Here is a 12,119-nt window from a genome sequence, read left to right as displayed (position 1 = left end):
CTATGACACAATCACAGCCATGATAGGAAGTTATGAACATATAAATGTACAGTGAAGCGAGACACAGAGATATAGATAGAGAGACGTCTAAATTATGAAGTTTAAGGAATTGTAGCAATGGTGACAGGGGCTTTGTAATGTTTACGTGCACACTCTATGTGTCTGTCAGCCCTTTTTAACAGTACAGCAATGAACAGGGCTAGATAATCACACTCACTTACTTACTTACTTACTTACTCATGTAAGATCTGTATTCCCAAAAGAACATTCCCTCCATCCTCTCTGGTCTTGTGTTCCGATCCAGTTGCTGCCATAACTGAACCGGTTATGCTGTAAACGGAAATCAGAAGTTCCAACTGGAAGTAGAGGGGTGAATGTGTGTGTTTACTAAAGAGCAAAAAAAAAAAGTCAATACAAAGTGACCGTGAACGTGACAAGATGGAGGCTCTGAAAGAACAGGCTCACCTGCAGTTACATCTTACTGACAAAGAGGCCGCTAGAAACAAGATATCTCAAATCTGATGGAGTACAACTTATGGTTCTTCTCCAGGTGGTTCTAAGTCTTCCTCTTGCCTTGTGGGTTCCATGTTAATGCCTTCTTTGTGATTGATTTCTTTTGTTTTCTGAGTGTGTGGCCTATCCAGCTCCACTTCCTTTTCCTGATCTTGAGTTCTATGGGTTCTTGCTTGGTGCACTCCCACATGTTGTTGTTGTTGTTGTTGTTGTTGTTGTTGTTGTTGTTGCTGTTGCTGTTGCTGTTGCTGTTGCTGTTGCTGTTGGTAATGGTCTCTGGCCAGTAGATTCCCTGGAGGCATCGGAGGCACATCTGGACATTAACATTCCATTGAATGGCTGTTACGGGTTATTGTCAGCCTCATATAAAGTATATATTTATAAAATAGAAGAAGCCTGTAAGTTCCAGTAAGCCTAAACCTACCAGTAAGTTCAGGTTTTAGACCCCTTGAAATTCAACAATAAATAATGTTGCTTGGTTAGGTTTATGCAACAAAACTACTTGGTTAAGTTTAGGAAAATATAGTGGTTTTGATTAAAATATTATAGAACGTTGTTTAAGAAAATAATTGTTGAGGGGTCTGAGGGGTCTGTGGAGAGTGATACCCCCAACTGTGGTTGCTTTGCATACTACATCATCTTACAGTGCCACGGTCGAGCAGTTGAGAGCAATGCCGATGGTTGATCCAGCTTACCAATAGAATATATGATAACAACCTACCGAGCCATCTAATTGGTAGAGTCGGACCTTACTGCCCCAAATCTATGGTAGTGATAAGCGACTGATAAGGCAGTTATAAGGCCCTTTCACTTTGCCTAATCCCTCTCTCTCTCTCTCGTTCTCTCTCTGATATATATATATATATATATATGTATATATATATATATATATATATCAGTGGGGATTGCTCAGGATTTATCCAATGAGCGTCTAGTTTGGCTGCAGTGGAACAACCCGCTCTACTCTTCCCCATTGAAGTCAGTAGAAGCTGAGTGTCCGACTGTGTAAAGCGCTGTGGAGCTGTGGGGATAAATGAGAAGGAAGTTGCTCCGGTTACCTGTGATAAGTAACTGATTCTGAACAAAAGATGAAGGCTTTCTAGCGTGGATTTACTCAATGAAATGTACACACATATTTCACCACTTGTTTTAGGGGAAGCTGAGCTTCCCTTGCAGTCTTAGAGCAATCAATATATATATATATATATATATATATATATATATATATATATATATATACACACCACTTAGTGATAAAAACATCCAGTCTCTTAAAATAATGAAATAAGATAGTGTCCATGTTGTCCTGTCTTCTCAAATGGTGAAAATCATGTGTAAGTCCTAATTTAGAATAATTATAGTAATCTTGTAAAGACCAGATCGTTTTCTTTGGGTCAGAAAAACGTCCTTATTCAGTCATTCCATTTAGTCTGTCAAGGATGAAAGTTTATGGAGGAAAGGTCACAGGGTTCTTAAGAAGTCCACAGTAGATTTAGGCCCAGACACAAAACAATGTCACTAAAAATGACAGCTTTTGTTTTTATTTGAAGTGAACTGTTTCACTGTGACTTACTTTTGGATCAGTCAAGTTTGTGTCTTTGTTAGTGAATCACTGATACAAACTCAAATAGTTATTGAGCAGTAGAATCTTAAATGTGGAGCCTTCATTAATTCTTCCTCCACCTTGCAGCTTCTAAAGCAGCTTGTGTGTTCCCGGTACGGCTTTAAATCTGCCCTGGGTGCCAAGGTCACAGCATTTGGCAGCCATTAAGCCATTAAGACGCTGTTGGGCGGACACACTTTGATACACCTGCTCTCCATTTGCCTTTGTCCTGTCTCTCTTTGACTTTGTATCTGTGTTCTCTTTTCTTCTCTTGCTTCCCTCTTGCTTGTATTGCAGTTTTCTAAAGTAATTTCTTTGTCTGAACCAAAAAACAAAGGGGTTCGGTCTGAATGAGGATAATGAAGCAGTAGAAAGACTGTACGCTGTGTAATGCTGTAATGCCCTGTGTCCTTTGACATGACTCTGACCAGACGGTCATCCGGAAACAGCTGAGATGAATGTCCAGGACAATCCTTCATCACATGATTTCACAGGATCCCTCTCTCTGGAGTCTCAGGGAAAGTTGTCTTATCTGAATCAAAAACTTGACTTCATCAAAGAAAGACATATTTATTAATGGAATACTGTATTAAGTACTGGTTGTAACTCATTGTAATTAATCACAGTTTAATTTTTAAAAAATGCACAAAAACTTAAATAAAAAATAAGATATTACCTTGCAGATTCATTATTCTATTTTCGTATTCTGCTGATAATTGACTACTATTTAAATTTGTGTGTATTTCATTTTATTTCATTATTAGCTGATATGCACTTTTTTTATTCAACTGATCCCAAAATAAAAGCATTAATTGTGAATACGATAGGAGGACAGATGAGTGTGGTATAGCAAAAGGGATGATGTCCATTTCTTCAAATAAATGTATTCAGCTGATCCATTTTACATTTTTACTTATTTATTTTGTATTATATTGATATGTGATGTCATAATAGTTATTACAATTTATCATCTAAAGTACATAGATAGAAGTGCAACAATCAATTAGCGCATATAAGTATCTTATGTGGTATATTTTAAATTTCAAAGTTTTCACTTTTGAATGTTTATAAATTGCTTGCAAATACATTCTTTAATTAACTGACTCCATACATTTGATGCTTCCACAATATGCAATCATGTTTTTACAGTCCAATTATTTGTACCCATAAAGTAAAAGAATAGTGATGTTGTTTGTTTAGTTTATTCTTGTTACAGGCTGAATATAAAAAACATCATATTTCTGACTTGAAGATGCAGGTTTTGCCTTTGATCGTGTCTCAACCAGACCAGCCCAAGGTCCAGAGTGGGTGCTGTATGATGTCTGTCCTCAATCACTCTTAGTACCTACGGAAAGTGATGTACTGTAGCACCTTGTTTCCACTTAGCTCTGCGTACGTAGCCTATGCAATCCAAGTGAAAGCTCAGTCATTCCCATGGGAACCTTTGTGATCTCCCATGTGTTTGTGAAACTCCTCCTGACATTTTTTTTTGTTCATATTTATCCTCGAGAACATTGAAAAATATATAACTTTGGCAGCAGATTTCGGCGAGACTTTATACACTGTACAGCATTTTATTCTAACTTCCTTTGGAATTAGCAAAGAAGCTAAAAATTGATGGTTAAATTGTGTAATGTGTGTCAGAATTTGGGTAACCTTATTTGCTACATGGTTAGCATAGACTACACCCCTATATCAAAGTTAAATAAGAGTAAGAATAAGAGAGAGTTCATTGTAACATTAACGTACATCCATTCTGTCCTGTTTTTGTGTTTTTGTCTCGGTAATGCTCCATGCGTATATGCCATAACACTGGATGGCGAAAAAAAAACTACACCGGGGTGGTGACAGAACTTTGACCTGGGGGACCGGTGTTTGTGTCACAGAATTACTTAGTCAAACCACAAGCTTTTTTCTAATCTTTACCAAGGAGGAAAACTTAACCACCTCCTTATGCATGTCTCAACTCAACTTTGATGGTCACGTACTGTATAAGCTAAAAGTTGTTGCTGTTCGACGAAATCAATGACTCTATGAGACTCATTAAAGATTAACACGGTTTATGGACTTTATTGGTTTCCCAGGAATCTTGCAGTCAAAAAAGCCTTTTCATGGCGTCATAGTTCATAATATATCATAATAACCAGTTTTTGTTCATAGTCACAAGAACCCGTCAATGACAATACATTGTTGCAGTAGCATACACAGCATGGAAAATAAATGTTAGCCCACGCCGAAAATGTATAGATGGTATTATTATTATTATTATTATTATTACTCAGCTTGAGATTATACATTTAATATTAGACAGGACATAGGGTATTGCTGGTATTTATTAAGTTGTTTCAGGGGTGCCCAACTCTGCTCCTGTAGAGCCACTGTCCTGCATGCTTTAGGTTTCTCTCTGCTCTAACACACCTGATTCCAACGATTTTCAAACCTGTGACAAGCTTCAGCTGCTTGATAACGAGAGGATTAGAATCAGGTGTGTTAGAGCAGAGAGAAACCTAAAACATGCAGGACAGGGGCCCTCCAGGACCGGAATTGGGCATCCCTGTTGTACATCTTTAGGTAATCATCTCTATCTCCAAACATATCTAAGGAAAAATAGCCTTATGTCAGGTTGATGCTTATTTTACTGCTCATACTGTTTCCTCAGGGAGTGTTTGTTTCAAGTCCTAAAACAGTGTCTCTCAGTTGTAATCAACTCACCAGGTTTTCATAATGACTTACCATCAGTCATTATGTACCAGCGCGCACAGAGCATGAGGCCCCACAGCCTCTGTTCATTTAGAAAGAGCATCTCTGTGTTTCTGTCGGACAGTATCAGTCTGTTTTGACATTTGCATTCTTTTGTGGCCTTCATTTTAAAATCAATTTATTTTAATGTTTAGCTTGTCCAACTATTGCTTGATTCTTCCTGTTGAGGGAGGAAAGAATGAGTAAACACTTCTAACCTCTCTCTATCCTTTCTATAGATAGCAAAGCAATCCTATTACAATTATCCTGAAATGTCCTAGCAAGGGCTGCAGAGAGAAGACTCAGACCGCACATGCTTCACTACCTCACTCCACAAGGAGCCATCAGCAAACTGTGGCTTCAAATGAGCAGGGGCAGGAAGAAATAGGGGCTGGGGGCAAAAACTACCTCAAAGTTTCATTACTCACCCATGAAGTAAAACATATAGGGTCAAAAACTATAACTCCCCCGTTTACATTTTACTCAGCAATTTTGAAAACATGCTTGAATGTCTTCTGGCCCTGGACCAGTTTTTTGTGGTGCATTATAGGAAGAAATAGACCAATCCGTAAAATAGGCTGTTTCAGCAGTTAATACACGAAGAAGGAGCAAGAGAAAAGAATACTGACGTCACACAAAACAATAGTTTAAAAAAAAGTCTTATACTCTTATTAAAAATGACCACTGTTGGCAGATTGTATTATAAAGAGATAGTCCAGGATTTAGTATTGTGCGTAATCATTAAGTCGGGGGATGACTCAGAGGGGACAGATTTGAAAATAAAAATGCAACAGAGGCCAAAAAACAAGATTTTATTTTATTAAATTCCAATTCTTTTCCCATAATGCACCTTGAGAGTCTTTCATCAGACCCTCCTGTCAGGTAAACGGTCACATGTTTTAAACCTCAGGTATGTAATGTAGGCTTGGACATTCGTAGTCTCCAAGCCCAGGGTGAGGTAACACTGATGACATCACCATGACATTTCCAGGGTTATCTTCTCAGACAAAGCTCCTCTAGAGAGACTCTACTGTCAGCTATGACTAGAAAACTGGGGCCATATTCACAAAGGATCTTATCTTATCACCAGGATCAAAAACTGGCATCATAAAACTTTGCAATTGGTGATTATTTAATGGGCACATAATGAACTGCTCCTAGTATCCTGACAGTAAAAGCTGCTCCTGAGTCTCTCAGTGCTGGCCTGGTGTATCCGGTACTTTCTTTCTGACCTCAACAGGGAGACAAGTTTGGTACCTGGGTGGTTGGGATCTGTGATGATTCTTGATGATTTATTGTTTGTTTCTAATTATATGGATCATTACATATTAATAAATTGAGTCGTTAAGTAGTCTCTGCAGCAGTATAACATCCAATGAACAGACAAGTAAAAAAAAATATGATGATTAAAAGACATGTGAATAACATACAGGTGTTTCAGTAATTACACTGTACAGAAATCTTGGATATCACATGGGCTACTACACTTGATAATCTATTTCAAGTTGCCACGACACCACCCTGGTCTTTGGCTTTCTTGATAATTTCCAACATTTGATTTCAAAAATTGTATGAACCAAAAACTGCCACCTAACATATGTTAGTTTTTCATGTTGATAATATGTAATAATATTATACAATATTATATTCCTACTTGGTTTGTTCACATCCTATAGCTATTGCGCTCCTAGCTTTTAAGAAACAATACGATAAATATCCAGAATGCACAGCTTTGGCCAACGAGGGACTTTCAGTTTTGTTATCTGTCTAATTATTTCAAGAACCACTCTTTCCAAAATAACTCATAACATTCCCATACGCAGTGAAAGAGTGTTCCTTTAACATTGTTATATTTGAAGCATGTGTCTGCCAGATTGAGATTAACCCATAGACTGTATAAAAAATGGACGTAGCATACCTGTCGATGTCCGTTCTCTCAACTTGATCCAATCGTACTCGCCTATGGGAGCCGCCATCTTGTCAGACTTTGCTTCCACCTCATTTCCTCTTACCAAACAAGAACATGTATAAATAGTAATAATAGTAATAATAATAATATATACTGAGGAATAAGGAAAGTGGGGATGCTCTCGGTAGTGCAGGAGTAGAAATTCCTCAGTATTCTTATTCTTATTCTTGCTTTACTCTTAGACGAAAAACTTAAAGTTACTAATATTTTGTGAATATGCCTCCTGTTCTTTACATTTATATATCAAGCCTCTGTTCACACCAGAGAGAAAATGAATGCTTTTTACAGTTTTTAGTTTGAAAAAGGATGTGTGGCACCAGTCATGACTTGGTTAGCCTTGTTTTTACATAAAACACTTTCATGAAACACCTGCTCTGAAGAACATGTGAGCAAGTGAAAATAGTTTTCATGAACATCTCACCAATGGAGTGCGCTCTTCATTCAACTCCATTTGTTTCTGTTTTGCAATCATTGGTCATGAGTAAGATGGTTAGGGGCTGAGTGTCATTATACATAACATGACACAGCTTTCAGAGCTAGATAATCTTAAGAGCACTGGACAAAAAATTATTTGCTGACAATTCCTCTGGGACAAACTTTTTGCCACACTAGCTCAATAAATAGCTAAATATTCAGAGTGTTGTTGATTGAGTCTAACATATTTGTACAGCAGAGTGTAACGAACACTGCAGCTACTTGAGATACTAGCAGGGCTTGAGAGTGGCTGTCTTAGTCATGTACTGTAATTGTTCATGCTAAAAGTTCATCATACCAATTCTGAAGAATATCTTGAGCTCATCAATCTGACATGAAAGCAGGGAAGTAGAGGCTGAGGCGCAGCTCCAATGTTGTCCTGTTATGTCCATAAGCTCCTTGCTGAACTACGCATCATAGTCCCAAGAGACACTGCAATAGCATTAACACCATACTGTGGTATCTCACCAGGCTTGCAGGAATAATCAATTGAAAATGGACTGTATTTATATAGCACTTTTCTAGGACTTGGCCACCACTCAAACTGCTCCATAACGAAAGCCAGCATTCACACAACTTAACTGTTCATTGATTAATGTAAAAATATAATGCTCTATTTCTATTTCACCATGTCTGCATCCTTCTTTGTCTATGTACAGATATGGAGATATGTATTAAACAAAACATATGTTCAGCTATTACAGCAACCAACAATCTTGTCTTTGTCTTGCAGGTCCTGGCTATGATCTCCATCCTGTTCATCATCATTTCCACCATCTCGTTGTCACTAAACACCCTGCCCGAGCTTCAGGTGGTAGATGAATTTGGCCAGTTCAATGACAACCCCAGCCTAGCCCATGTGGAAGCTGTTTGCATTGCATGGTTCACCATGGAGTACATGCTGCGCCTGCTCTCAGCACCCAACAAGTGGGATTTCATCAAAGCACCACTGAACATAATTGATTTGCTGGCTATCCTGCCTTACTATGTGACCCTCTGCCTAACGGAGTCTAACAAGAGCGTTTTGCAGTTCCAGAATGTGCGCCGTGTGGTCCAGATCTTCAGAATTATGAGGATCTTGAGGATCCTGAAGCTGGCCAGGCACTCAACAGGACTCCAGTCTTTGGGCTTCACTTTGCGAAGGAGCTATAACGAGTTGGGTCTACTCATCCTCTTCTTAGCCATGGGCATTATGATCTTCTCTAGCTTGGTGTTCTTTGCTGAGAAGGATGAGGACGCTACCAAATTCACAAGTATTCCTGCCTCCTTCTGGTGGGCTACCATTACAATGACCACTGTTGGTTATGGAGACATCTACCCACAAACCCTGCTGGGCAAGATTGTAGGAGGGCTCTGCTGCATAGCAGGTGTGTTGGTCATTGCCCTTCCCATACCAATCATTGTCAACAACTTCTCAGAGTTCTACAGAGAGCAGAAGAGGCAGGAGAAGGCCATCAAGAGGAGGGAAGCTCTTGAAAGAGCTAAACGGAGTGGAAGCATTATTTCTATTAATGTAAAGGAAGCTTTTGCACGCAGTATGGAACTAACGGATGTGTTGGTGGAAAAGAGAGAGGACAGTAAGTGTCCTGTGGACAATCACCTATCACCAAGCCGTTGGAGCTACCACAAACACTACTCTAATGCAGAGGTGGGTAGCCCAGGCAGGTCCCAACATTCTCATTACCAGGAAGTGGCTCAGCTAGGTTCCCCTGAAAGAGTCAAATCTGCATCTAATAAAACTACCCCTCAAAATCTCAATGCAAAGTCAATGGGAGATACTTCCAATAAGACAGCAACTATCCAGGAGCAGCAGGAGAATATTGTAGAGGAGCAGATGGAGATGAAAGTGTTTACTTCCACTCAAGCACGTCAGACTTCGCCTGAAGTCAGCATTGCCACGAAATGTTCCAATGTGGCTGATAATTCTTCAGTAGAAAGAGGAGAAAGAAGTTCTCTGCTCCCCAGTGCTGAAGGGGTTCAAAGTGGTCCTAGACAACAGGTCATCCCCCCTCCCTTGGATCTAAGTCAGATCAGCACCATGGAGGTGAACAGGGGTCCTGACAGTATCCAGGCAATGGCCATAATTAAAGAGGGTTTGTATGAGTTTGTGTCCAGCCCCAAAGGAAGTGGGACTGGAGATATGGATATAGTGCCACAGAGAGTGGAAAGCTCTGGGTTGACCTGTGACAGCATCCGCAGCTCATTGCAAGATTATAGCAGCCCTCAAAAGACAAGAACCCTCAAGGTCGGCTTGATTGGATCCCAAGATGATGTGCTTATGGCAGTGATGACACCTGTAGCAACCCCAGCCTCCACTGGCTCGGCCAAGCTTGCTCAACTATTTTCCGATGACATGGTTTCGAGGTTCTCTCCCTCTCCTAGCTCTGTTACCCAGGAAGTTAAGTCTCCATTGGCAACCCTGCAATCTCCATCTCTGGCCCAGCAATCTGTCAGTCCAAGCAACTCCCAGGGGGGAGGTGAGGGCTCAGCAGCCAGGAGCTTAGAGGGTGAAGGGCAGCTCACAAGCTTAAGCCACCAAGGGAGGAATCACATGGAAAGGTCTGCCGTCGGCTCAGGAAGCAGTGCTAGCCCACTGTCGTCTAAAGCCAGCCCGCTCAACTGCACCCAGGAGCTAGTAACTATGGAAGGAGGGGAGGAAGCAGAAGGAAGGGAGGGAGCAGAACAGAGTGGGGAGAAACGAGAAAATCACATTGTTCTGGACAGAAGCGGGACACCACCCTGTGAAACGAGCATGTGAGCCCAGAACCATCAAAAAGTTCACAGAGGAGGGATGCCACACGGATGGGTAGAGGAAAAGGTCGATGGGGTGGATGAGAGCGACTACCCAGAGTATACCTGAACAGCTATTACCTGGTGTGGACTCTGCACCTGTTAACAAAGACAGTGTGGAAACATACCAAAGTGTTGACAAAACTGCCTATGAACACAGTTGTTATAGTTTGTCTGGAGCGGTGCATATCCCCAAAGACCTTTGGACTCTCATCTCTGACACCTCTGCAGTGTTGTCACATGGCTTTATTTCGCTGAAGTCAGAAGCACATGCCCGCTGTCTGGGTACTATCTGAAAGACACTGTCTCAAGCCAGTGTTATTGACTTATTCTTTCTAGACCACACTGACATGCTGCAGAGAAAAACAGTGACAACCGATGAATCTTTTTAGGGCTCAGATGTGAGCATAAACGAAGCCTTGTGTGAATGAAAGTATTTACTACTATCCTCAGAGAGTTTTTGTGTACAGTGAAACAGTTTCCTGCTTGCTATTTAGGCCTATTTCTTATAATGGACTAATGTTACCAAGGAAAGACAGAAGGTGGAAGGAAGTAACATTTTTACAATGGTCAAAGCTAAATTTATGTCTTATAAGACTTGAGTCTTTATTCTGTATTATGCATCTTGCTTACTCATCATTCTCTAGTCAGTCTAGGTATTACTATATTTTAATGGTACCTAGATCAGACAAAGCACATGAAACTCTCTTAGGACTCTTATCACTTCATTGGTCACTGATATTTTTTATTTTATTTATTTTTTGGGGAGGGGGAGGGGGGTTGTTTGTTTTTAATATGTATCTCTCCTTTTTCTATAATACCTGAAACTGAGTCTTCAAGGTGAAAAAGGAATAGAATAGGGATGCAAAGGCTATTTTATTCACTTCTAGACCACTGTTTGTTTGCTAGAATAAAACATTCAAAAACAATTTAACAGCTTAGGAAACAGAACTATATACTCATAAAGAAAAAGTTGAATTGAGCAAATAAAGCGCACAAGGACAGTGAAAAAGTTCACTGATCGATCGCTCATCTGTGGGTCATTTCACACTGCCTGTGTCCCAGCCAAGGACCACCTCCTTCAGTGTCATGCATTTCTGTACGGAATGTGTCATAACAGGCCAATGTGGCTTGACCCACTCCAAAGGAACCTCCAAATATGGCTGAGAAGTGTGACCTTCGTCCGTTGACTAGCCACATGTTAAATGGTTTGTTCAGGCAGCCCTTCTAAATTCAGGAAGCTGGCAAAGAACAACCAAACCCAAAATCGGTTTTAGTCTCTGTGAGACTACCCTCTTATTACAGGATAATTCCAGTTTATTACAACTTTAGATTTGAAGTTTTCACCTTTCTTTCTATCAGAAATTATAATACTATGCTCACCAATGTAATAGTTGAGAACTGGTAACACGGTGACATCAATAAATGGTCAAGAAACATGAGCAGTCAAACAATTTGATAGGTTGATAAAATCTGTTCTCATCCCAACTCATCATATAGGGCCACTTTGATAGGACCACTTGGCGTGTCAGGAACCCTGTGTGTCCAACTATTACGCTCCACTACAGTCGCTGTTTGAACAAAACCACCAAACCACCAACCCAGCAGTCACTTCCACAGTGACTGTCCAGGTGTGTGGAGGTGTGAGAGCAGACAAGGTTCAAGCTTATCTTTTCTTCTGTCTGTCTGAAAGTAGGTGTCATTATCCACATTTGTTATCGAGGATGCAAAGACCTGAAAACGCACAGAGTTCATGGAGAGAGATAAATGAGGCAGTTAGGCTTCCCCCGCTCCCCTCTAATGTCACCATTCAGAGTTAAAGTAAACACTTTTGTTGTGCAAGTAGTTCCTTCCCACTTAACCCTTGACTACCACTATGTGCACACAATTCTTGTGTAAAATAAAGGATCGTTAGCATAGTTTCAGGTCTGTTCGCTTTTAGTTTTACCTCCGAATAAAGTGGTGTAGATAATCTGGATAAACTGTTGACTTGTTTCTAACCTGCCTGATCACCCGACTTTGGTTTCAACT

General features: G+C 40.2%; 1 protein-coding gene across 1 annotated transcript in view; it reads left to right on the top strand.

Moving 5' to 3' along the window:
• Nucleotides 1–10,056, top strand: part of LOC310957744 (potassium voltage-gated channel subfamily B member 2-like) — a gene marked incomplete at both ends in the record, with an annotated part of 28,517 nt that extends 18,461 nt beyond the window's left edge. Inside the window, one exon of the mRNA XM_083928455.1 lies at nucleotides 8,032–10,056. Within this exon, the coding sequence (XP_083784581.1) occupies nucleotides 8,032–10,056 (2,025 nt within the window). The remainder of the gene's footprint in view (nucleotides 1–8,031) is intronic.
• Between the last annotated feature and the right edge of the window lie 2,063 nt (nucleotides 10,057–12,119).

The sequence above is a fragment of the Echiichthys vipera genome (assembly GCF_963691815.1).
Source record: "Echiichthys vipera genome assembly, chromosome: 15".
Classification (NCBI taxonomy): Eukaryota; Metazoa; Chordata; class Actinopteri; order Perciformes; family Trachinidae; genus Echiichthys; species Echiichthys vipera.
This window is presented reverse-complemented; position numbering and strand designations above follow the sequence as displayed.